Source organism: Leptomonas pyrrhocoris (genome assembly GCF_001293395.1).
Source record: "Leptomonas pyrrhocoris isolate H10 chromosome Unknown, whole genome shotgun sequence".
NCBI classification, from domain to species: Eukaryota; Euglenozoa; class Kinetoplastea; order Trypanosomatida; family Trypanosomatidae; genus Leptomonas; species Leptomonas pyrrhocoris.
The window spans coordinates 433146-458646 of record NW_015438369.1 but is presented as its reverse complement, the minus strand read 5'-3'; the positions used below and the strand labels follow the sequence as shown (position 1 = coordinate 458646).

Here is a 25501-nt window from a genome sequence, read left to right as displayed (position 1 = left end):
TTCCAATGCTCGGCTTTTCACGCGTAGTCAAGATTCGTGCAGGAGCGAGCTCTTGGGTCTCCTCAAAGTGCTTTTAGTGGCAGTCCGGGTAGCTAGATTGTTTCGTGTTGCTTACCGAGGTGTAGGTGCGTGTGGCTTTGCTTGTATTTCTGAGTCGCGTTCGCTAAACAGATGAGCTAATTTTCCAAACAATCGATCAGCGGGGATTGAGGAGTCCTAGATTGAGAATCGGGGAGTGCGTGTGTGTGCTTGTTCAGCGCTGCTAAAGGGGCAGATGTAGCTACTATATTTTTCGGCCTGTCAGAGCAGCCTGCTACTACGAAATATATACGGAATAAATACGGAATATATGTGTTCGTGCGCCTAAAACAATTAGAGAAGCGGTGGCAAATTCGCTCGCCCGATTCACACCCGTTCACTCTACGCCAGAGACACAGAAAAAAGAAGAGCGGGATAGTTAGTAAACATGAAACGTCACAGGTTTAAAGAATGCAGAGGGGAGACATAGAGCGTTGAGGTGTCGAGTGAGAAGAGAAACAAACACAAAAACGTCAAGGGGCTTGCATGTACTGTTGTATCCGAGTCATAAAAACACCTCCTTCTGCCTAAAACTACATATATATATATATAGGCAGTGAAAGCCACTGCAGAATCACATCAAAGAGGTACACACCTTCCAGCTGCCAGTGCTTTTAGTTGTTTCCTTGAACGAAGTAGCGAGGATACAGCCGGGTTTTTTTGTGTGTGGGTGCGATGTGTGCAGCCGACACTCAACGCCGCTCTGGAAAACGCACCATTCCTCAAAACGTGGCCGCTGAAATGCGCTGTGGCGGCAAATAATTTATGTGAAAGCTCATTTATGTTCCTTCTTCCTTTTTTAAACGCTTCCCGGGTGGGTGAGTGTGTGTATATAAGTGTTCCCTTTTTTTCAGAGGGAGGGGGGTAAGGAGAGAAGATACACCAACCAAGCTCCCTCCGGTTCTCTTTCAAAAAACCTCACTGCAGCAGAGAAGAAGAGAAACGCAAAACGATGAGAACAACAGACGCGACACAGCCCTCCAAGTAAAACTCTTTTAAAAAGAGCAACACAAACACGCGAACAAAACAACAGGACAACATAGCAGCATACCAAAACGAAACGGTCACATGGTGAAGCTACCTGCGCAACAGTAAACAGAGAAGGGGTAAATCTCTCGAGAAAATAAAAAGGTAGTAGGCGGACACCACTACAGCGCGCAGTACGAAAATAGTCGATTATGATAAAACATAGAAAAGAAATAATAATATGGGGTAATGGTGTTCTTCGCTCGCTGGTATTGTACAGGTTATGGCGGCGTGCTGGTGCACGCGCATCTCGACACATGATGTGTGTCCTCCATTGCTCAATTATCCAAAAACCCAATCATCGCAGCAGAAGAAAAACGTACACAGATTCAGCGGAACGTTCGCATGGTGCTCCCTGCTCTACCGCTATCGCGGTCTTTTTGGTCTTCCTTCTCCCCACCCATCCCCTTCTTCTCGCACGACACTCGCTCCTAGTGCTGCGTGGAGCTGGTGGACGGCACTGGCGGCACGAGGAGACTCTGAATTTCCTCGATGTGCTGCGCATGGCGCAGGGCGGCCTTGGCGGCATCATTACGGCGGAAGTACACACGAGCCAGCACGGAGAGGAAGAGGGTCACCGTGTAGATGATGGCGCCGTTGTAGCACGCCTTCGCCTTGGCATCGCCGTCCCACCCGTTCTCCACGGTCATGATGGCGAAGGAGATGGCCTTTGCGCTGAACATGCGGCCAAAGAGCACGAGATGGATAATCCCGAGCAGGGAGAAGACTGCGCAGCACGTGGCGCACGAATCGTAGCCCATGAGTGCGAGGTTTTCTGTTTGATTGTCTTATATGGTCTGAGTGCAGTTGCTTCTCTCTCCCGCTCTCGTGCGGCTCGCGAAAAGAGTCGCTGCTCGCAAACACCTCGCAAATATCTACTTTAAGAATGAAAGGAGGGTAGGATCCGAAAAAAAATCCTCTCTTCTACTCTTTTAAATGAATAATATTCCGTTGTATCTACAAATACAAACTACAGTCGAGGTGTGAGGCTTGAGCGACGAACAAATAAGACAAAAACGAATCGCTAGTGGAAGATCGAAAGCTGCGGCTCCGTGAGAATATTACAGAAGAAAAACAAAAGCTTAATTGCGATAAGTGGGAAAATAAAACCAACATCAAGAGCTGGATCAGATCGTCCTGCAGATGGAACACGCGTGTGCCGTTAGTGCGATGTGAGATTAAAAAGCAAAAACAGTAGGTGTTGCCACTATATGAAAAAAGGGTGAGAGATGGCAGCTGAATGGAAAGAGGAAGGTTTGGCCCATCGACACAGCATTCGAACTCACAAGAGACCACGAAACAATGCTGAGAGAAAAAAAAACGACAGAAAAAGAAGTAGAGATATTGAAAAAGATGAGTAAAACCAGCTATATGCATCTTGATCCACGTAGCGGAGGGAAGGGAAGCCAAAAAAAAAACGGGGGAGGTGCCTTCATTGGAGCGCAACTGTTGCTACACGTCATTTGTTATTCACTGTGTATGAGGTATCAACCAGTTACTGGGACAGCAATCACTTAACCATGACGTTCACCTCTTGAGAGGTCATCAATGGAAGAAGAAAAGCGGCCACGAGTGAACTGGTGTTCACCACTTTAGTGTTGCACCGGTTGCTGCCTGTTGTGTTGTTTCTCGCTCGCAATGCCCTAACTAGCAAGAGAGTTCGCTGAGCTGCACGCCGGTGCGCACCCAGGCTCAGCTTTGTGCGGCGGTACCGTTGAGCGGCTTTTCGCCACGCGCATTGTTGGAGTTGCTCGTACGTTTTTTTTACCTAGTTGGCTGTTGATACCAGAAACTTCGAATACGCGAAACAGACAGGAAAAAAGTAAAAACGCGAAGACGAAACACACAGTGAGAATAAGAAAAACAGACAGGAGGTCGCAGGTGAGTCCAACAAAGACGGCGAAGAAGAATAATAAAAAAACAAGAAAGCAAACAGCGACAGTGGAAAACAAAAAGAGGAAGGCTGTGCTCAATCCGAGCGAGATACGAAGACAGCAGAAAAAGAAATAAAAACTCAGAGCTCACGGAAACTGTAATAACGTGTTGTTGCTGGGGTTTTTTTTGCCACCGATAACGATACTTGTTTTCCGTGTATTTACTTTCCTTTTTGAGCTGCTGAAGGTGCGTGTGCAAAGCAGGTGAGGGACTCTACAACGTGGTGCGGTGAAAGAAAAATAAAAAAAACTTCTGCGCGATAAAGTTGTCTGTCGCCGATGTGAGGGAGTAGAGGCGGTAAGGTCGTTGTGAAGGCAAAAAGTGACTGCATGTGCTGTTGCACCGGTTGTCCTCTTCACTCTTCAGCGCTCGCACAGCTATCTCTTTTCAAAAGAACAGAAGATCAAGCAGGAAGAAATCCGTTGAAGTTGAGGCCAACAGCCACCGAGTTGCTCTCCCTAGCTTTCAAGTCAGAATTAGGCAGAAATTACATTTTTCAGAAATAAGAGCTGTACCAAAGGTAATGTGCACAACAGCAAAAAAAAAAGGACAGAAAGAAGGAAGAGGATAACGAAATGTGGGACGAGAACCTTGATCCTTACCACAAGCATACGCTGAGCGGGGGAAACAAACGAAAAAAAAGGATTTTGTAGATATAAAGACCGTCCTGTGACGTACACAACAAAGAGAGGCGGTAATGAAACGAACGCAGCAGTCCGTGACGAGGAAAGAAGTGCCAAGGGAAGGAAAAACATAAGCGCAACTAACAAGCTGATCTCCACTCATTCACCGAGTGCTCCGCGACACAGTCGGCGCCCACACTTCATCCTTGAATCCCCACTCCTTTTCTTTTGTTCTTCTTTAACAAGCTTCCACCAAACGCCCGCATGTATTGTTTTTTGTTTGTTTGTTTGTCTTCACCGTCACCACCTTGCGATGCTAAAGAGGAGAAACAAAGAACCACCTTGAAACACGAGAGTTGCTGACACGCAAGCTGTGTAAGGCAACACGATCAGTGCGAACTTCGAAGAAAGAAAAAAAAACCTTCAGGAAAGGAATCTGTCACCACACACAAAAGGAGACGGCGCAGCTGCGTCGGTCAAATTTCTCTTCAAGACACCGAAAAGAAAACACAGAATGAAAGAAAAAGCAAACATAAGACAATCCGATCAGCAACTTAAGATGGTGGCAAAGAGGAGAGAAAATCTGAAGTGTCTCATCAAAGTAACGCCGCACACACACCAGAAAAGGGGGAAAAAGAGCGGCATCGAGTCTCAACATACATACAAGAAATGAAGGTTCAACGAAGCAACGCTGCAATTACAGTGGTAGAAGTAAAGAAAAGGAGGGAAGTAAAAAACAAAACCATCGTAAGAGAAACAGCTGTTGGAAAAGAAGAAGCCAAAGTCAAACGAAGAGGCCAAAGCAATAAATAAAAAAAGGTAGTTTTCTTTTTAAGCAGGCGCGTATAAACAAATAGCAGTGCCTCGGACAACAATGCACAGAAAACGAGAGAGAAGGACGACTGAGCAAAGACTTTCTTTTAACTTCAAACTCGCTCAATGTTCTCCTTTTCTTGGAGCTTCTACCTTCAGAGTTCAACTGAGATGTGCTTGGAGAACTGCTTGGGTGCGTTTGTGCTGGACAACGGTGCTAAATCAAACTCAGTCAGAAGAAGCAGCGGTGTTCGCGCCGCCCGCGCTCAGCGACGGCATATGCAGAAGTGTGGAGATAGGCGCACGGCACACGGGGCACACCGGCTTGTGCTTCAGCAGCTGCTCACCACAGTCCTTGCACATGCACATGTGACGGCACGGCATCACAGCCGTGTCCTTGGGGTTTGTTAAACAAATCACACACAGACCATCCTCGTCGTCCTCGATCGTCGATCCGATCATCACCGCACCACCGCCGTTGCCAGACGCCGGTGAGGCGCCCTCGTTGTCCGCGCCGTACAAATTCTCTACGGCGTACGCGTTGCCACCGGCGGACACAATTTGGCTGATGACGCGCCGCTTCGGCTTCACGGCGAGGTCGACGGCTGTGTGCTCCGTGTGCTCCACCTTCGTCTCCTCCTCGACGTGGTTGTTCGTGTTGCTATTATCCTGGCCGTCGTCCTTCTTGCGCAGCTCGGTCGCTCTGTACCGAATCACAATCACGCACGGCATCTGCTTTGGGTAGTGCTTATTGAACACCTTCTCTTTCTCCTCCAGTGAGCTCACGTCGAGCTTCATCGTAATCTTGCGATTCTCCTGCGGGCCACGGATCTCCGTCTTGGTCGGCTCCAACTTTGGCTTGTTCGGCATGTAGAACACGCCGCCGCCCTGTACGAACTCCTTCACACCTGTGTGGATCTCGTAGGTGAGACTGTCGCAAACGCTGGTCACGTAGAAGGTGAGCACCTGCGTCTCCGGCACGTAGCTGACAGTGGACGCCTCTACGGTCGCAAGCATCTTCACCATCTGACCTTCCTGCACGCCACCGCGGTCGTTGGCGCCGCCGTTGGAGGCGTTTCTATTGGCTTGCTGCTGCTGCTGCTGCTGAGCGTTGGGTTGCTGCTGCTGCTGCGGATTTGGTGACTGGTTCAGGGGAGGGGGCACGGTGCTGTTGCCGTTTGGTGGGTTGCGCTGACGCGGGTTATTATTGTCGTACTGCCCAGCTAAGTGCGACGGCATGTTGGCGGGAGCTTGGCGGCCACCTGGGGTGGTGCTGCGGCCACCGCCGGCCCGCTGCTGCTGCTGTCCCTGTGTTCGCTGCGAGGAGTTCTTCTGTCCCATTGTGTATGTCTTTCGGCACAGAAAAAAAGGGAAGAAAGATAGCTTTTGTTGTTGTCGTTGACGCGTTATGTCCTAGGGCCGATGCAAGACGCACAAAGACAGGTGGCTGGGTGTGAGTGCGTGTGTTTGTGTGTATGTGGATGAATCAAATACTACGCTGAATCTCTCTCTCTGTGTGTGTGTGTGTTTTTCCCCTACAGCGCACACGCGTGAGTTGTGGAGTGCGATGGCGATCCGGTTTACTCTACAGACTGCGTACGAAATGATTTCTCGTGCGGACACGCTCACAGCTGAGCTTGTTTGCCTGAGAGTGAGATGGTGCGTTGATGACGAAGACTGTATTCACCGTTTCCTCTTTCTAGTGCGCAATATATATGTGTGTAAAACTAATAAAATAATAAACGAACGTTATAAGTCAAAAAAAAAACAAGCTGAAGAACGCGAAAAAGAGCGCTGTGGAACCCCCGTCGCTGTTCTGTTGTTGCCGCTGTTGTTGCTTCCTCTGGCGGTTGTTTCGTGTTGTCGAGAAGGCACTTTCACCGATACTATGACGCCGAGCAGATGAAGATGCGGTGATGTCACGACACGCACGTGAAGCAAGAGAAGCGCGTTCACGCATAACGTAAAAAAACACACCCAGAAAAAAAAAGGAGACGAGAAAAGAGAGAAGGGAGTAAGTGTGTGATTTGGGTCGACAGATCGTTGATCTAACGCGGTGAAACATGGTGTGTCGGAGGAACGTGTTTGGGGACTCTCCTCCGCCCACCTAGCCCGTCAAGCGAGGAAAACGCGTTCCTGATGACAGCTAGCGTTCTTTTATGCATTTCCCTCATCTCGTAAGACGACGACAAAGCTGCGGTGTACACTTGAAAGCGTCCACGATTGAAGTTCAGCTCTAAGGATAGAAAAAAGGTAACTGCCGCTTGTACATTTAAGAAAAAAAGAACCGTGCGTTGCGGGAAGGAGAAAGAGGTCAAGCAAACAAAGAGGGATGATGTTGCAGACTCGACTACAGTGTCTCTACTGAAAATAACCTTAGAACGAGTTCTCCCCGCTCAGCTGCCGTACCCGTAATGACGCACAGCTGCGTTGCCGCGACGCACGACGGCTTGCCGTGTCTGCTGGGACGATGCAGTGCTGTTCAGTTGCCCTCGCACGTCGTCGATTTCTCTCTCCAAGGCGGCTAAACGCTTCTGCGCTGCTTGAGCGGTGAAACCTCCATCAGGGGCAGATGCTGGCGACACCTGCTGCGCAGTCGCCGTCGCGCGAAACCCTCGAGTAGAATGTACGACAGGTGTCTCACGGTTGGGTCCTGCAGCCGCGCTGTGCCTTATCTCGTTTCCTGCTGTATCGCCTGTCGTGTTAATGTGGTGCTGAGGACTTTGCGTTGAGGACTTCGCGGTGTTGCGACCGTTTTCGCTCTCCTCCAGCGCCTGCAAGGCCGCGGCGAGCAGTTCCGGAGAAATGCGCAGGTTCTTTGACGGTGCGGAATCGGCAGCGGTGGTGCTGCTGCGTGCATCACCGTCGCCGACGCGCATCCGATACGCCTCTCGCAGTTGCGCCTTCAGGAGAGAATTCAGATCAATCAAAGACTGCTTTTCCGTGCCGAGGGCCACCACGTCCTGCTTTGCCAGCTGCAACTCTTTCTTGAGTTGATCGCGCTCGCGGAGGAGGGTGTGCAGCTGCTGCTCCAGCTGCACGCACCGCTGTCGCCACACCTCTGTTTCCTGCGTCAGATAGGCAGCCTTGGAGTCTGGAAGAACGGGCGGAAGCGCCACGCTGCTCTGCCCGACGTTACCGGCATTGGCATCATTGTGCTTTTTCTCACGACTCTGTCGATGCAGGCGTTTTTTGCTGCGGTGGGCGTTTGAAGAAGCCACCGTAGTCGACGAGGAGCCCGAGGAAGAAGAGGAGGCAGAGGACGGGCGCGGCACCGGCGCTGCTGATCTGTGTCGGCGGCGACGGCGCTGCAGGTCGAGCTCGCGCACCATCTCCTCGTACGACTGACGCATTTTGCTGTATTCGGAGCGCATCTGCTGTTGCTGCCGCTGCAGCGCGCGAGAGACCTGGTCACTGAGTCCCACACCCGCTGCCGTGCCAAGGTGTGCAGTGTTGTTGCCTGAAGGGGCATCGAGGGCTGTAGACGGCTCGTCGCCCATGAGGACTTGCACGCGTAGCATTTCTGTTTCGCAGCGCACCAGCGCATCCTCCTTTTCCTTCACGGTGTCCCGCAACAGCTGCTGGTCCGCCTTCGCCTCGGCTAACTCTTGCTGCAGCTCCACCAGACGCTGCTGCGACTCCTTTGCTGCCTTGAGAATGGGATCGTTTTGCAGCTCCACCGTGAAGGCGGCGACCTGCTGACGCACCTCCTCGTTGGCGCGCTCCAACTCCACCACTCGCTTCTGCAGCTGCTCCTTCTCCATCCGCAACGTCTGAAAGGTGCTTCTCTCCTCCTTGTAATCCTCGAGCAGGTGGAACTGGTCCTCCAGCGTGCGGCGGGCGGCTTCGCTGGCGTGCAGCTCCCGCGTTAGATGGACAACTTCTCCTCGCGCCTTCTCCACCGCGATCTGCTGACGCTTCGTGGCCTGCTCGGCCTCTTCCTGTGCGAGTTGGGCCTGCCTCTCTGTCTGGCGGCACTTCTCCTCCCACGCCGAGCGCTCCTGCCGCCCGCTCGTCGCCGTCTTGTCCTCCTCGCCCTTCCACCGCCGCACCTCCGCCTCCAGCCGCGCCGCCGCCGCCTCCCACTTCTCGCACTTCTCTTTCGTGGTCACCAGCTCCAGTTTGGCCGCCTCACACGCGCTGCGACTTCGCTCGAGCTCGCTGCCGAGCCGCTCCGCGTCCTCTGCGGCGAGGCGGCGCTGCTTCTCCAGCTCCCGCTGGGTGTCCTGCAGGGACTGCTCCACCGCTGCCTTCGCGGCCACGGCGTCGTCGTTGCGCCGCAGCAGCGTCTGCCGCTCCTTGGTGTAGCGGGCGACGTCGTCGTCAAAGCGCAGCGTCAGGTGCTGGATGCGCTCCTGCGCCTCGGCGAGCGTTGCGTGCAGGCAGGTTCGCTCCAACTCCAGGCGCGACGCCCGTGCGCTCTCCTCGCGCGTCGCTGCCTCCGCCGCTGTGGCCCGCTTCTCCGCCTCTGCCGTCACACGCACCAGTCGCTCCTCCACCTCCTTTTTGGCGAGGGCGGCCTCCTGCAGAGAAGCCTCGTGACGCTCTTGGTGGATCTGCAGTTCGTGGAGAAGCGCTCCCTTCGCCTCCTCCAACAGGGCCACTCGTCGGTCATCATCGACCTTCGTCTGCCGCGCAGCTTTCAGTTCACGCTGCAAGACGGTCAGTTCGCTTTGGAGACGGTCCACTTGCTGCTTACAGCGCTCCTCCGCCTCCACTGAGATCGACGCGCTGCGGTCGGCGAGGGCGGTGCGCTCCTCCTCCAGCAGCCGCGCTTGCTCCTTGTACCATTCGTGCTGTTGCTTCTGCTCCTGCTCCAGCGCAGCTTCCTTGGCGCGAATGCCGTCCAAGAGGTGCCGCTCCTTCACGGCGTAGTCCTTCTGCACCTGGCGGACGGCGGCGTCGCGCTCCTCCTCCACCGCACGCACGCGGTGCCGCGCCGCCTTCAGCTCCGCCTCCGCTACTTCCACCTTCTTGCCCGTCCGCGCCGCCTCCTCGGTGAGGCGCTTCAACTCGCGGTAAAGCCGCTGCAGCTGCGCCGAGGCCTCCTCTAGGGCGGCGTCGCGCTCTGCAATTAAATTGTAGTTGAACTGGTAGTCCTCCTCCAGCTTCCTCAGGCGGGAAGTGAGGGTGGCCGCCTCTTCGTCCCGCAGCGCCAGCGAGCGCTCCAGCGACCGGACGTGGTGCTCGACGGCGTAGCGCAGCTCGTTTTGTTTGTGCTCGATGTCCACGTAGTCCGTTGTGGAGGTGTTCGAGGGACTGCGCAGGAGGCCCCGGAAGGACGACGACTCCCGCTGCGGAGACGAAGGGGAAGACAGCTCTCGTTGCAGGGTGGGGTGCGGGTTTGGAGGCGTGGAGGCGTACGAGGAAGGGCTCGCCGCTGCGGCGGCAACAGAAGCCGAGGCGAGGGGCGCCGTCGGAGGGCGGCCGAGAACAGAGGAAATGGAAGTGGAGGGCGCATGCCGCGCGGGTGGCTCACTCTCCGTGGGACGAGTCGGCGGCGGCGGTGGCGGTGGATCGCGCACCCGCTGTTGGCCCTGCTGCAGACGCGCAAATAGCGCCTCGGTGGCCAGCGCTGTGTCGAAGAGCGCAGAAGGGCGTCGCAGTGCCGGCGGGTCACCCATCCGCATCTCGTGACGACCTCTTTCATTGTTCTCACCCTCCTCCTCCTCTTCCGCTAACGAAGCGTGGTTCTTGTCAACGCTATTGCGCTGTCTGGTCCACTGCACACTTTCCTCCGCGAAACCGCTCGAAGGGTGCTCAGCGGCAGGGTTGTCGCTGCCGTCACTTTCATCGTGGGCAGAAGCCGTAGGCATCAACGGTCGCCCCTCAGACGACGGCGATCCAAAGTGTAGCGCAGGCACCGTTGTGGTGGGCGGTGGTGCGCTGACTTGGTGATCGTGCTCTTCTCCGGCACTCTTCGCACCGGAACCGGAGAGCTGTTGTGACGGGGAAGACTGAGGCACGGTGCTCTTTTCAATGAAAAGTGGAAATGGCTCCATATAAAACAAATAATACTGATACTATACCAGCTGCACCCGCGGTGTTGGATAAAATGGAGCCTAACGAAAAGTTGTACAGTCTATTGTGTCTTACGCCCTGTCCGAAGAGCTACCAGCAGAGAGCAAACGGTTGTTCTGTTCGATGCTTTGGGGGAAAAAAACTACCCCGTTTCACATGTTGCAGCCGTGGAACACAAGCACACAAGCGGCGTACGCAGAACGCAATATCTTTTCTTCTATACAGTCTACTGATTACAGTCTATGTTTGAGAGAAGAGAAGAAAGCCTAGATGTTCAAACGGCGTTCACCAATTGAGCACGGCTCCAATTTGCGGGTAAGGTCCGTGAGAAACAAACTCCGGTAAGAAAAAAAAGGTGTTGGCATACACCGCTCTCTCGAAATCACAGTGGCCGTCAGGTTCTTTAAAGCAATCGCTACGTGCCCATTGCCAACACGATTGGTTTACAGCGCAATCGTTAAAAAAAGGTAGGAAACAATGCAAGGCAGGAAGAAGACATCGAAGACGGAGAGGGAAGTGCACAGAGAAGTCAAAGGAAGAGAAATGGACTCGTAGGCCATCGAAGCAAAGGTGCTACATTGACTGCCATGCTCGTCGGACATGTGTTAAAACGGACGGAAAGGACTTCACAGTAATGTGGCAACCTTCCCATGCGGCCATCGGCGAGCACGACGCTTCGCAGCGCCGACAACACGCAGAATTTTTCCACTATGCGCCTTCAATCGATCCTCAGGAATACAAGTCATGTCGAATAATAAGAAAAACCATACCGTTGCTCTCTCTCTTTCTCTTTCTTGGGTGTTGGAGTTCCGAAGCAATGGCAGCAATCTGGCAATGCAGACGTACAAGACAGCAAAAAGAAAACACAGTGCTAGCAGGCACTCTTGGAGGTAACACAACAAATAATAAGAATAGGTAACGACGGCAATAGAGAAAACGACAGAAGAAGGGACAAAAACAAAGTTCAAGCACACCAATAACAGAACAAAAAAAAGAGCCAATAAACTGGAAAGAAAGGGGGGGTGATGTCAACAACAGAAACGCAGCGGGTTCTTTCTTGTGGGTGTGCAAAACGTGTAGCCTTCCCCTCCAACGAAAACTTCAGTTTAAAAAGAGTGCGTTACGGGAAGTGGACGCAGCGAAGAAAAAAAAAACATGATGTAAACGAGGTTGCTGAAAACAAGAAAGGAGAAGTGGTGTGGTCGTAGAATTGGTACGTCCCAACTCAAATCCCAACGCGCATGCAAATGCAATGCATGTTCCCAAAACGTTGTTCCTGTTCAGTAGGTCGCACTTTTTCCTTCGCTCAGTGTCGTTCACGTCTTTCAAGTTGGCATTAAGCTTTACGTTACGCTTTACGGTAGCCAGCAGTTCCAACAGAGACCTACAGCGCCGTGAAGATCTGCTGTAGTTCCACGGAATTCTCTCCCGCAACGCAGAAGATGAAGAAGTGAGGGGTTGTGCTCGTCTTTGTTTATACTCTTTGAAGAGTAAGACAGCACAAATTGTCATCACAACAGAGGAAACGCTGCAAGGCATTGCAATGGAAGAGAGTGGTGTTTGTTTGTTGTTGTTGTTTTTCAAAGCCCGCGAATGCACAAATGCAGTATTTTTTGTTGATGCTCTTTTGCTTTGCCTCGCACAGGGGCAACGTGTTCCACCGTGGAGGAAAGGGAAAAGGGAGGGTACCACCTCCCATTCAAATCCAGGCGGCAACGAAAAAGCAAACGGAGAGAAACAAACTCAGCTCGCAACACATCAACAACCCTCCAGAGAAAAGAAAAAAGAAGACGAAGCAGCACCAAAGAGAAGAGTCACAGGAAGGAAGCATCGCTGACATCGCACCTGGCAAACGATCAGCGAACTCAAAAAGCAAAATAAATAGTAAAAGCACAATCATAGGTTTCATTTTTTCTTTTTAGGATCTTCAACAGCAGCCGGAAGAGCTCGCTGCCGCTGCCTGGTCCCGCTCCTCAACGCGTTCGCCACGCGGGGCCAGTACACCGCCACGCGCGCCCGCACCACCGCGGTTGCCCAGACCCTGATCCAACAGCTTCGATGCTAAATCAAGAAACACCTGCTCCACGTTGTTGTTGTCCTTGGCGGAAGTCTCGTAGAAGCCGGCAAGCTGCTCCTCGACAGCGAGGCGCTGCCCGTCCTCGAATGACACCTGGCGCAGCGACTCCAAGTCCTTCTTGTTGCCCACCAGCACTATCACCAGCGAGGGATCGGCGTTAGCGCGTAGCTCCTTCACCCACGTCTGCGCCCGCTTGAGGCTCTCGCCGTTCGTGATGTCGTACACCACGAGCGCACCGCAGGCACCGCGGTAGTAGATGGGGGCGAGGGAGCGAAAACGTTCCTGGCCGGCCGTGTCCCAGATTTCAAACTTGAGGGCACGCATCTGCTGCTGGGGGGCGTGCGTCGCGGCGCCGCCAGGCGCGGCCCCAGCCCCACGCGGCGGGGACACCACCACCGTTTTGGAGAGAAAAGCGGCGCCGATGGTGGTTTCCTGGTTCGCTAAGAACTCGTTGCGAGTGAAACGGAGGGCGATGGAGCTCTTACCGGTGCCGGATTCGCCCAGCATCACTATCTTGGCCGACGTCGCCTCCATCAACTGGGGTGGTTGGGCATGCATGGTCAACAACCCTCGGTTTGTTAGTGAGATGGTGTTTTATCGGATGCCGACTACGAGTGTGCCTTTATCTTGGTTCAGCCACGTCAAATCGTGAGCGAGCTTAGAGAACAGAATCGCGATAGCAGTAGACTCTACGATGCGAAGGTGGGTTGTTGTTGTTTTTTGGAAGCAACACAAAGAGAAGAAAAAGAAAACGATCCGAACGGCACCGAGGCGGGAAAAAAAAAGCTGTCAGCAGAATTTGTAGGTTGATGTCGAAAGATGCAAGCACGAAAGGCGCGGGGAAAAACAAAACAGCAATTCTTTTGCTGCGACGGCGTCATGTAAATAAGTGGCGGCGTTTTCGGTTTTTGTCAGTGATGGTATGGCATTTAAGAAAGAAAGACACCAGTAAAGAACAATGGGGGGAAGTGCGTTTTGTGAAAGAGGAGAAACGGAGAACACGAAGAACGCATAGGTTCGAGTGGGAAAGCGTCTGTCAACGTTGAGCAATACACTTTGAACCAGTTCAATTGATTCAACGAGCGATCGAGGAAAGGCAGAGCTGGCCTTCTGACGATCCTTGTTTTTTTTGACAAGCTCTTACAAGTAGCAGCATTATTGAAATCATCAAATGGCAGTCCATTTTGTAATGAGCTACGAGAATAGCTGCATCTGTTGTCGTTTTGGTTGCTAGCTGTAGTTTCCTTTTAGGAAAACCTTGCCTTACGACCCCAAGAAAACCAAAATACAAACAGCAAACGAAGACAAGGGAAAAAAGTTGGAGTACAGTTTTTGTGTCACAGGGTCTTGTCGAAGGCATCTGGCCCTCAAATGGTGTCTCTCGAAGAGACGCGTACGCCATCAGTCACCGCACGACGAGGACGCAAAGGTCGCCACACATGAAAGGAAAGCTGTGTGACTGTGACAGAACTCCAAAGACAAAAATAAGAATGTGTCGACGTTGAGAGTACGGAAACAGCTCAAGATTAGTAGTAATAATAACAATAATATTTATAATAATAATAAAAGGAAAACGTTCCGGACGGGAAACAAACACGCGAAATCAGATCGGCGCACTGCAGAACAGTGAGTAACCAAAAAACAATGAAAATAAGATGCCAAGTACAAAAAAAAAGGTTACGGTGGAGAGCCAGCGTGCTTGCAGTGCAGATGTGGAAACAGCTGCACTGCAAGACACGCCGTGGGTATTTTAAGCTCGCTTGTGAGGAGCCTGCATGAAACTCATCAAAAAAAAAGATAATAATAATAACCATAATCTTGTCGTGCTTCAGTCTCTCACCGCGACGCCTTCCTTTCGCAGCCCATTGATAATCTCCTACATGAGCCCGCATCCATCACCGGAGGCCGAAGAACGCGACTCTGGCCAGACTGTCCCTTTTCGCTCCAAGTCCTTCACCGCCTCCACGACGCAATCTGGCAGCGTGGCCAGCGGTGTGAGGAACAAGATAGTGTGTTCTGCCTTGCCTGCCGGGCTCTTTCCCACTACAGTCGACAGCGGCACTGCCGGGTACAGCGAAGACCGCGCCTCTTTGTGAATGGGAAGCGTCACGGTGAACAGCTTCCACGGCTTGCCGGTCCGTACGGCAGGGGAGTTCATCGCGGCACGATCTACCGCCGTGTCCAGCACACGCCCCAAGGCAAGGTTCTTCGCCGTGTACATGAAAAAAGATGGAACAGGAGCAAAGCCCTCGCAGTTCTCGTCCGACACATCCTTGGAGGTGGACGTAGGGATGAGAAAGCAGACGAGACAGGTCACCATATCTGACGGCAGCTCCGTTTCCTTGCCTACCGCCTTATCGGGCGAGTTTATGGGGTGCGTCAGCAAACGCACCACCGTGGCGGCCTTCGTGCCAAGCACCGGTAGCACCTCTGCGTTGTCGTTGCGTTTGCTGGGCGAGGCCGAGGCTTTCCGTGCGGCCGCGGCCCGGCAGTGGTGCTGAAGGGGGCCGCGGTGTTGGAGGCAGAAGACCTCCCCACACTGATCGCACTTCACCCGCATCTCGGACTTCTCTTCACATCCCTTCACGCTGCACGGACGCGGCCCACCGCCCAGCCGGCGACCACCACCGGCGCCAGTTCCTTTACGGCCCGCCACGGAGCTCCCCTGCGGCACGTCGCGGCACCCGCGGTCGAGGTGGCGCGACACCGCCTCGTCCACGTTCTGACGCGGGTACTCCAGCGGCACCACACGGAGACACACAGGGCAGGTGCCCACCCGCACGTCCACCACCGCAGGGCAGTGGTGTGCGCTCTGCGCGAGGTGGTGGGAGCAGAAGCGCTTGTGGCAATGGGAACACTGAGCCGGCAGCAGATCAATTTCAGTGCACCCCTCGTACTGACACATCTGGTCATCCCTGTCGTATATGCCCACCTGCATCTTGAACACTAAAGAATTACGAAAAATTTTGATTGTGAAGAGGAGGAATAAGAATTGAGGATTGAGGATTGAATTGCAGCCACAAAGGTGAAACTGATGGAGTTGTCAAGCAACAAGGACAATTACTCTTGTAAGAGAAACAGCAGAAAGAAACACTGCGTGAATTATAGTGTGAACCCTTTTTTAATCGCACTTGAGAGTCGCGGATCGAGTTTAGGATTCCACAGCTGTCTCAGACAACAAAATAGGAGAAAGAGGGAGTTAAATCAGCTTACTGGACAGGCAGAGGAATCTTGCAGCTAAAAGAAAGAGGCAACAGAAGAAGGGAAGAAAAGGGAAGAAAAGGGAAGCAGAGAAATAGGAAGACAGCGCATGTAATGCACGCCGTGATAGCGAGGCAAGAGACAAAGGAAAAGACATTGCCGTTAACGGCTTTCAATTGCGTCCTCGACTTTCGTCAAAGCTTGACAGAGAAAAAAAATGTTTGGCGTTTAAGAAATTGTGGAACCGTCGGTTCCCTTCTGCGCCATTCCTAGAGATTAATAGAAGCATGTTAGATTGCTGGAGTACACTCGGGCTTTTATACATATTATGAAACGAATTACTCGGAGATCTTGTTACTTTGGCACAGTCGTTTGAATGTGTCAAATTGCCAAATGGAAGAGTTGAGCGACCGCAAGTGAGCCGGATGCGCGAATAGAAAGCTGCGCGCAAGTGGGAATCACGCGAAGCACCGTCTCATGTGTGATTTTTTGAAAACGCGCTACTGCTACTCCTCCACTTCGTCTTCGACATCTACGATGTCCGCCGTGTTCGCCGCTGCAGCCGCGGCCTTCTCCCCCAGCGTGGCCCTCTCAACGTCGTAGATGTCGAAGTAGGTCATGAGACCAAAGGCGCGCAGCGAGCCGTCAATTGCAAGTTCCAGCTTGTGCCCACTCAGCGTCGCACTCAAGTACCACGGCGCGCTCTCTTCCGCCTCATCAGAAACGATCCCCACCAAGACACCGCCAACTTCCACCTCGGACGTCAGCAGGTCCGCAAGATCGTCTGGAGAGCTGCCTAACGAGGCACCACCATCGCTGTCCTGCGACAGCATCGCCTCCAGCCGGCCACCCGCCTTCACCAGCGCATTGGGGCCGTGATTTGCAGCCACAACAGCGGCATTCCCACCCAGAACGGTACGCCAGTGCTCACGCATGTACACATGGCCGTTGCGAAGCAAGTCCTCTACCAACTGCTTGTGCGCCGATACACGAAACACCAACTTGCGCTTTGTGAAGCGCGTCGAAAGGAAGGCGGCAGACTCCACCACCGCACGCCAGCGGCAGCTCGCGTGGGAGAGAAAGCGGCCGTCGTACGCCTCGAAGGCGCGCACGCCGACAGAGATGATCTCGACGCCTGGGCCCTTGTAGGGGCGAGTGCGCAGCACCATATCCGCCAACGCCGGCGTAACGAGCACAATACGGCGCGTCGGCCCACCGTTGGGATTGAGGTGGTAGAGAGGGACAAGCCCACCACCACCGCTGCTGCTGCTGCTGCTCGACGTGTCCGCACCGCGTGATGTGACGGCGGAGGCCGCGAAATCAAAGTAGGTGAAGCCTGCAGCGTCGTGGCGGTCGAAGCCGTAAAAAGCCGCAATCGAGACCCAGTTCTCGTCCTCGGCGCCAACAGGTGCCCACAGCTTCCCCTTCGTCCACTGATTGAGTTTGTTGCGCACCACCGCCGGTGCGGTCCAGTCAGGTTGCTTCACTTTGCGGAATGCAGCCACAAAGAAGCCACCGGTGTCGTCGCGGTGGGGCAAGACGCGTAGCACTTTGTTGCCATCGTACGTGCCGGGAACCACACGTTGCTGCAAACCCTCCACGTTGGGGGAGAGGATGCCACCACTGGAGTGGAAATGGAAGCCTTTTGCCGCGAGCGTCGCATTCACGTCGACGAGCTCGACGCTGTCGCCGAAGAGCTCCAATCCCGCACACACCACCTCTTCGTCTTCCTTCGGGTTCATGCTGCACGTGCTGTAGACCAAAATGCCACCAGTGGCGAGCAGATCGAGGCCGCGGCGGAGCAGCGCACGTTGTGTTGGCACGAGCGCCTTCACGTAACTGGCAGACCAGGTCGTGGCGACCGAGCGCTCCTTGCGGATGGTGCCGTCGCCGCTGCAGGGGACATCGCAGATGATGCGATCGAACTGACGCTCCACTGGCTCTGCGGCGGGGCTTGCGGGGTCGTCCAGGTACAAACGCGGCCACTGCACAGCATCGCAGCGGGTTGACATGACATTCGGGGCGTGGTAGCGCTTCAGTCGCGCCGGCAGCGTCTGCGTCGCCTTCACGCGGTCCTTTTCGTTCGCGATGAGCACCCCGCGGCACATCTCCGGTGACCACCCACCATTCAGCATCTCATCCAGCGCCTGCAGCGTCTTACTCCCCGGTGCGGCGCACAGGTCGATGACGCTGTGGTGCGGCTGTACGTCGAGCACCTGCACGGGAATGGCGGACACGACCTCCTGGAAGGAGACGGAGCTCGAGGTGTGCAACGTGCGGCAGATGTACTCGACGCGCTTGTTGCTGTGGTAGTCGCTGTTGCGGCACGAATACAGGCCGGCGCTCAGGGAACAGCATGGAACCGGGCGAACAATCGCACTCACATCGGGGCGACTCAAGATGCGCAGGGCGATGGCCTCCAAGACGCGCTCGCTGTGGTGCACACGGAGCGTCATGGGCAGCGGAGTCGCTGCACTCTGAACAAAGGAGGACCACTCGGCGGCGTCTGCGCTGGTACCAGTACAGCGAGTATGTCCCACCTCGCCTTCATCTTGCGTGTTGGGAGGCAGTGCCGAAGCAGAAGCAGCAGCAGCAGAGATGCGAGCGACAGGCGAGGATGGATCTTCGCCGTGAAGAATGGCATTAAATCGCTTCCCCTTGTAATACTGCAGAAGCGGCGCTTTCTCATCCAACGGGCCACACGTCGCCGCGGCTGTACGCCGGCGTTCGTGCACATTCACCGGGCCAGAAGCCTGCGAAATGGCGAAGCAGAGCTCTGCAACGTGGATGTTGTCCACCGTCGACTGGCTGCGTGGGACACGGCGTGCAATGCGCAGCATATCCACCGCGCCATCTGGACACGCCTCCTCGCCGAGCACCGACAGCAGCTTCTCCAAACCGCTTCCCGAGATCCACGCATCGTTGCCGCCATCCTCTGCGCCGCCTTTGGCACCACTTGCACCAGACGAGCCTGCGGACTCTGCACCAACGCCAGCAGGAGTGGCGAAGTGGGTGGTCAAATAGCTCCGTGCGTCCTCATCAGGGGGGATCAGCTGGACAAGCTTCACTAGGGCAGCGGGGAGCTGCTCCCGCTCCCGCTGGCGGCGCTGTTCGCGGCGCTTCATCTGGCAGCTAAGTAGGGAGAAAAGACGGAATAGAACTTTTGATGGAACGGCTAGCAATCCAGCCAGAAAAAAAAAGGAATTGGAGAAGAAGCGAGGAAGAAGGGGAGTGTAACGAGAGAGAAGTAGACACAAGAATGAAAAAAGTTATCCAAGCAATAATAATAATAGTGGGTTTTGCGAAATGGCGACCAAGAAAAAAAAGGGGAAACGTACCGCCATCGTCTCAGCCTGCATTTTTATTAAAGCCCTCAACGACAACGATGACGTGCTTTTGTCCGACGATCGAGACAACCCTCGAAGACCCCTTCCTCATTGATAAAATGACATTATTTCCGCTGACACTATTGTCGCCTGTGAAGCCTTTCAGCTTGAAATAGGAATCGTCACTTGCGCTCTGAGGCATCAAGTAAAAGAGAGTTATCCACGACAGAAGAGCACATCGTGAAAAAAGGGGTAAGGTTTTCGACAATGCAGTGCGTGAGAAGTCCCCGTAACAAAGCATTATTTGCATCCACACTTTGAAGAATAAAAAAGGTAGTTATAGTGTGGGTGGTACACATAACTATCCTACATGTCAGCAGAAGAGCTGACGAATAAACAGTTTTACCACGCAAGAGATCACCAGAAAGGTGATACGATACACATCAACGGTAAGGGAAACGGAAAGAATTGGACGAAACTCGAAAGGAAATCGTCCTCTCCTGTTCTTTGTTTTCCCTTTCTAAAGAGAGGTGTACCGTAAGCAGCGCCATGTTTGTGTTTTGGTGCTTGTTTGCTCAAATGCGCTTACAACCAGTGTCAACTGCAATCGGCAACCGATGGGAAAGGTGTACTCGTAAGATGCGTTCTCCAGAGGAAAAAGACAAAATAGCGCAATGGAGGGATCGAAGAGGCTTCAGGAGGTTTTACACTTCCCAGAAATTCTTTCCGTCTCTGTTGCGCAGGTCGCGGCTGGCACCGTGACGCAGCAGATACCTTCCCATCTCTTCGTTGTTATCCAGCGAAGCGTAGAACAGCGCCGAATCCCCATGAATATCCTGCAGATCCATAAAACGCCGCTGTGCAGCTTTGTTTGTCCCGTTTTTCTTCTCACTCACCGCCACGAGGTACTCCACGAGAGCTGCGTTTCCGCGATTCACAGCGCGATGCAGCGCCGATTGGCCGCGGTCGTTTTGATGATTGAGATCTGCGCCATGCGTCACCAAGAACCGCGCGATGTCCAAGTGAGCACGCCCGGCAGCGAGCAGCAGAGGTGTAAGCCCCGTCGCCTCCTCAGAGTTGACGATGGCGAACATGATGGACTCTGCCGTTGCATCGTGCGCAATTGAAACTCCCCTTACCCCTGTCTTGAATAATGCGCCTTCCTGCTTTCCGTCTGTCGTATCAACAGAGATTACCGGTGTGGTGCCTGAGTCCCCCACAGACTTTATCGCAGCAGAAGGAAAGTGTTTCGCCTTCCAGCTAGCGTATTTTACGAACTCCGCCATACTTTTGTCTAGAATTGCTTGCAACAGCTCGACTGGCGCGCCGACACTGCAGGCCGTCGCAAACGGTGTCGTCCACTCTTCGTCCTCCGTCAGGACAGGCGAGCTGTAGGGAGGACTCATTAACGTCTGAGCGAGGTCGAAGTTTTTGAGGGCAACCGCCCAGTGGAATGCCGTGCGCCCGTCACCATCCTGGTAGCCCCATATACCGTAGCGATCAGTGAGGCTTCTGAACGAGGTGCCGTTTGACGGGATGTTGTCCGAGTCCTGTGACTCATCGAGTGGCGCCACCTGACGAAGGCGCGCTATGATGGCGTCTATGTCAGACCCGCGGCACAATTCTGAAAGGTGCGTCTCTGCCGACATCGCGTCTCCTTCTTTGAGTTCTCTGCCTAATTACGAATGCAATGAAAAAAAGACTTTTTATACTTGAAAGAAATGCGACGTGCGCTTTGAACAGCTTGTGGATCGACGAGTACAAGAGGAAAGTGAGATATAAGGGACGATCTCGTGCCTCACACACCCGTCAACAACGTTCCAATAACGTCAATAAGATCTTTAAATGTTTTACTGTGAAAGCAGAGAAGAGAAAAGGGGAGCAAGGGAACGTGGCGACAGTACAGCGCCGCCCGCGAAATAGTAATTGTGAGCGTTGTTGAAATCGCTTTCTTCGTTTGTTTCTTTTATGTGAGCGCACACACGTTTGAGGTAAAATGGATGAGAGATGTTCATTGAAAAGTAACACCAACGCGTAGCTACGAGTGACGCATTCATGGAAACTTACACAACCCAGTATGCATGTTTTCTGCCCTTCCCCTACGACGCGTACACTCTCTCCTTCCCGACAAGCACAGTCAGCAGTTTTAGACGCAGCTGCTACGCACTCAGTACTTACCGAAGAGTCGCATTAATACCGAAGTATCTTTTTTGCTGTCATTCTAAGCGCTTTCTTTCACGCGAAACTCATTTTTGTCTGCTGATTGTTCTTTCTTGACGAACTCTAACGCGCGAGAAAAGTAATGCGGGATTGGAATTGTCAGTTGAGGGAGTAAAAATAGAGTAAGAGAATCCAAAGAAAACGTGCGCAGCCTCATTAAAGAAAAGTTTCACGTTTCGCATAAAAGTGCAGTTCTCAACAACAAAAAAAAATTGATAGCTAGGAGCCATTGTTTTCGAACAGCGAATGCAAACAGCCGAAAACAGAGGAAAGCAGGTTATTCGGAACCCCTCAATAATAATGAAAACACCTCTTTCTAAACCGTCAGTTCAAAATGTATCCAAGAACAAAAAACCAAAACGCTGAACGTCAAGGTTGGGACAATAATAATAATAAATAGGCTACTGTACATTACACTCTAAAAAAAAAAAGATGTGAAAAAAAAAGCAGTGAAGACAAAGCAAGCTGCCCATGTGTATACATACGCTCGCACGCATTCCCGCAAGCAGACGGCATGTACACGCACGTCCCCCAATCTCCAGTTTAGGAGTCGTCGTGACACGCCCAGTACGCTTTGTTTTCCTCTACCAGCCCTACCGCAAAACGCATGTCCGGAAGCAGCTCGGCGATCTGTTCAAAGAAAGGAGAGATGATGTAGGTCATAAAGGCAATCTGGCTCTTGGCCAGGTTCGGTTCAAGTCGGTTCATGAACGGACTGCAGTCGAGACCACGATTGCGCTCGCGGTCGCCTTGCTGATAAAACTCGTCCGAGACCTTTGCTCCCCACGGCAGGTAAATGTCAAGCGGGCGCCCGCAATTTGAGACGTCCGCCATCTTGAGCGCAATGGCGAGGCCCAGAACCTGCTCCTCAGGCTTCGTGAATGTGGATCGCTCCTGCATCTTGCCTTTCAAGCTCGCCACGTATTTCCCGTGGGAGCCCATATCGGTGGCGAGCACCATCTCAATCATCGTGTCGCGGATCTCGTGTCGCTCCGCGGCGCTGAAGCTGCTAAGGAGGTCAAAGGCCGGGTTCTTCATGAGCTCAAAGACGCTGCTGACGTGCAAGTTTTCGAGAACGCTGCGGTCGTTGTACAGGGTCGCGAGGTGACTGCTCGTCTTGATGTGGAAGTTGTTGTTGATGCCAGGGTGATCGAAGTCGTGAATCGCTGCCGCGAGCAGCGCAGCGAACACCTGCAGGTCGCTCAGCTCGCACCGCTTCTTGAGACCGCCGCAGATGATGATAAAGTACGTGATCTGAAGCACGTCGGCGGCATGCATCGAGTTGTGGTACGGATTGCCGTGATAGCCAGCCTCCACCGCGCTAATCCAGTTGAGAGCCACCTGCTCATCGATGTTGAACCTGTGCAAAAAATCGTTCTTGCAGAACAGCGCATACAAAGTCACAAAGAGAGACCCGCCGTTTGGCTGAAACGAAAGTGATAGGTAGTCGTCCCCGCTCATGGCACACTGGATGTCGAAGACACGAAAGTTCCACGAGTCAATCGTTCCCAGCGCCCTCCACAACGCGGCGCGCTTGTCGTCCAGCAGCCCCACCTGCGCTGCGAGTTCGGCCTGCGAGAAAGGCATCACAACGCGGTCTGCGGGGGAGGAAGAGTCGCACTGCTCGGGCGAAAGGTAGAGGCTCTTGATCATGCGCAAAAGCAGCGGGTCAAAGTCCTTGCACCTGCGGTCACGCAGAGGATTCGCCAGCTGCGACTGGTTGTTCTCGTCGACAGCCTTTTGCTCTTTTTCCTTGATCAGTTTCCACAGATTGTCGGTGTTGTCCGTGCTGTGTGTACCGAGCGTCGCCAAAAGTTCAGCTTTGCGATCGAGATAAATTTTTAGCTTCTCCCTGTTACGCGTCAAATTCTCATTCAACGCGACCAACTCGCGGTCCAAACCGTCTCGCTTCGCCCGAGCGGCCTCTTCCTCCGTCCTTAGTCGTGCAAGCCTCTGTTCGAATTCCTTTGGATGGCAGTACGTGGCGTGCGAGCGCACGAGGTGTTCCATGATGTAACGTTGCTGGCCATCGGCAGTGTAATCAAGAATAAAAACTGCATACTTTCCCTTCACGCCACCGATGCACTGCACCTCGAGAGAGCTTGCAACATTGCTGCCGCGATCAGCACCAGCAGCAGAGAATGCGGCGGCGGCTGCAGGAACAGGCCGTCCCTCGACACGATTGACGGAGACGCCGCCCGAATGAAACGCATTATGGATTGCGAGGAAGAAGCTCGCCCAATCCGGCTGATCCGTGAGAGAGCTCTGCATCTGCAGCAATGCGCTTTCGCTCAGTTGGCACAGATAGGAAGCTCCGGTTGTGGAGTCATAAGCACGCAGCGCCAGTTCGTCTGCCGTGTCGCTCATCCCAGCCATCACGGAAACGGTACTGTCGCATATTGTGTACACACACACCTCCCTCTGCAACTGATCTTTGAAGCTGGACATTGCGCAGGTACGTAAGGATTCTTATTTTATTTTTGTCTGTGCTCTTCGTGAATGTGTGAGTGAGGGAATGATATTATTAGTTCCCGTCAAGCACCAAAAAAAAAAGCTTCGTCACAAACACTTTTTAAATAGGTGCGGAGCCTGTCTGTATGCTTTTAAAGCAACACCAGTGCACTCGAAAAGGTAGCAGAAAGAACGACTGCTACACACCTCAGGAGCACGGCGAGAACAACATAGAGATGCAGATGACAAAGGAAGACGACATAATTATACGCCAAGGAAAAGAGAGAGCACCAAAGCCGCCCTCAAAAAAAGCGTTGACCTCGACTATCAACAGCATTTACGAGACGAACAGCGGTTCCCGTGTGCGTCCTTGTTTGTGCCACTCAAGACAGCATACAAGCAACGCATCACATTTGATTTTACCTGTGGGACAGCGTGAAAAACTGCGGCAAATACCTACAATAAAGAATCAACTCTTTTCGTGTGCGTGCGTGTGTGGATGTGCCTCGGCACGCTGTTTACAATCTACAATAATTATATTGTATTGGTGTTGTAACACAGACTTCCATGCCCGTGTATCGTACTCAGCTTTATCCATCCAAACACGTCCAACTGTTTTGATCGTGGATTCACTCCAAAAGGGAAAACAAAACGATGCTCTTTTAGCGAACACAAGTACTTTCGCACAGGTCTTGTTTTTTGCTGATCCCGCTAAAGTGAGAGAAAGGCTTCGTCCTTTCGCAAAAGAAAAAAAAATGGTGTTTGCTTTTCGGTTAAATGGGACCGTTCTGCAAATAGATGGTTGGCTGGATACCAAAATAGAAAATACTGGAAGAAAAAAAACTTAGCGGCTTCTGCAAACAAAACCCGGAAGAACTATAGTGGACATCAACGAAACGGAGAAAAGAAAAGAAGAACCTGCTTGAAGTGGACATTGTACATGCAGAATCGAAGAACAAAAATGTGATCAACCACAACTATTGCTTCGTTCTAAAGTCACTTTTAAAGATGTGTTCTTGCACTCACACCGTCGTCAGCGAAAACGAAAGACGAACACTTCACGCTCTACAATGGAAATAATAATAAAAGGCGGTGCGATAGCAGGCTAAGTACAAATGCTTAAGCGAACCAACGACAGGGAGACAAGGAAAAAAAAGTAAGTGGCGGCGTCACTTCGCTCCTGAAAAAAAAAAAAGACTGGCTCGCTCCGCAGCAGATTTCACACAACTCAAAACGTAAGAATCAAGAACAGCTTCTCGAAGCACATAAACGAATGTATTGTGTTTTTTGGGGGGCCATGTCTTCTCGAATTCTCGCACTCAGACAAGCGTTGCAAAATTCCGTGAAAAAGCTGGTTTCATTTTGTCGCTTGCACTTTTGAGTCGAGTGTAGGTCAGTTTCATAAACAGCAGAACTCACAAAACAACAGTCTTTCGGACACTGACCGTCAAAATCCAAACAAAAACAAATAAAGAGAGAGGCAGAAAAAAAAACAGCAACGTGAAGCGCAGTTCTGAGTGCAATCACACAGCAATGACGATGTCAGTGAAATTCAATGAAAGCGATGTCGCTTATTGTTATCCTTTCTTTGTGTTCATCCTTATTCAAATCAGAGATAGTGGGATTGGTGTGATAAAAAACACAACAAAACGGTCCCTTTCTAAAAGATCGACTATATCAAAAGATTTTCACAAAGGAAAAGGAAGAGCTTTTTTATTGTACATAGTTTG

At 52.6% G+C, this 25501-nt stretch overlaps 8 protein-coding genes across 8 annotated transcripts; all 8 read right to left on the bottom strand.

The window, feature by feature from the left end:
- Positions 1 to 1535: 1535 nt before the first annotated feature.
- On the bottom strand, positions 1536 to 1865 carry ABB37_06204 (hypothetical protein; the record flags this gene model as incomplete). Its single annotated transcript, XM_015804469.1, has 1 exon — positions 1536 to 1865. One exon carries the CDS (start codon positions 1863 to 1865, stop codon positions 1536 to 1538), a length of 330 nt encoding a protein of 109 aa, XP_015657043.1.
- Positions 1866 to 4703: 2838 nt separating this feature from the next.
- Positions 4704 to 5816, bottom strand: ABB37_06203 (hypothetical protein; the record flags this gene model as incomplete). Its single annotated transcript, XM_015804468.1, has 1 exon — positions 4704 to 5816. The coding sequence occupies one exon, from the start codon at positions 5814 to 5816 to the stop codon at positions 4704 to 4706; it is 1113 nt and encodes a 370-aa protein (XP_015657042.1).
- A 1055-nt stretch (positions 5817 to 6871) lies between these two features.
- ABB37_06202 (hypothetical protein) lies at positions 6872 to 10477 on the bottom strand (the record flags this gene model as incomplete). Its single annotated transcript, XM_015804467.1, has 1 exon — positions 6872 to 10477. One exon carries the CDS (start codon positions 10475 to 10477, stop codon positions 6872 to 6874), a length of 3606 nt encoding a protein of 1201 aa, XP_015657041.1.
- Positions 10478 to 12423: 1946 nt separating this feature from the next.
- Positions 12424 to 13131, bottom strand: ABB37_06201 (putative mitochondrial ras-related protein rab-5; the record flags this gene model as incomplete). The annotated part of the gene is made up of 1 exon (XM_015804466.1): positions 12424 to 13131. One exon carries the CDS (start codon positions 13129 to 13131, stop codon positions 12424 to 12426), a length of 708 nt encoding a protein of 235 aa, XP_015657040.1.
- Positions 13132 to 14449: 1318 nt separating this feature from the next.
- Positions 14450 to 15511, bottom strand: ABB37_06200 (putative mitochondrial hypothetical protein; the record flags this gene model as incomplete). The annotated part of the gene is made up of 1 exon (XM_015804465.1): positions 14450 to 15511. The coding sequence occupies one exon, from the start codon at positions 15509 to 15511 to the stop codon at positions 14450 to 14452; it is 1062 nt and encodes a 353-aa protein (XP_015657039.1).
- A 769-nt stretch (positions 15512 to 16280) lies between these two features.
- On the bottom strand, positions 16281 to 18899 carry ABB37_06199 (putative mitochondrial methyltransferase; the record flags this gene model as incomplete). The annotated part of the gene is made up of 1 exon (XM_015804464.1): positions 16281 to 18899. One exon carries the CDS (start codon positions 18897 to 18899, stop codon positions 16281 to 16283), a length of 2619 nt encoding a protein of 872 aa, XP_015657038.1.
- Positions 18900 to 19804: 905 nt separating this feature from the next.
- Positions 19805 to 20749, bottom strand: ABB37_06198 (hypothetical protein; the record flags this gene model as incomplete). Its single annotated transcript, XM_015804463.1, has 1 exon — positions 19805 to 20749. The coding sequence occupies one exon, from the start codon at positions 20747 to 20749 to the stop codon at positions 19805 to 19807; it is 945 nt and encodes a 314-aa protein (XP_015657037.1).
- Positions 20750 to 21863: 1114 nt separating this feature from the next.
- Positions 21864 to 23768, bottom strand: ABB37_06197 (cAMP phosphodiesterase A (PDEA); the record flags this gene model as incomplete). The annotated part of the gene is made up of 1 exon (XM_015804462.1): positions 21864 to 23768. One exon carries the CDS (start codon positions 23766 to 23768, stop codon positions 21864 to 21866), a length of 1905 nt encoding a protein of 634 aa, XP_015657036.1.
- Between the last annotated feature and the right edge of the window lie 1733 nt (positions 23769 to 25501).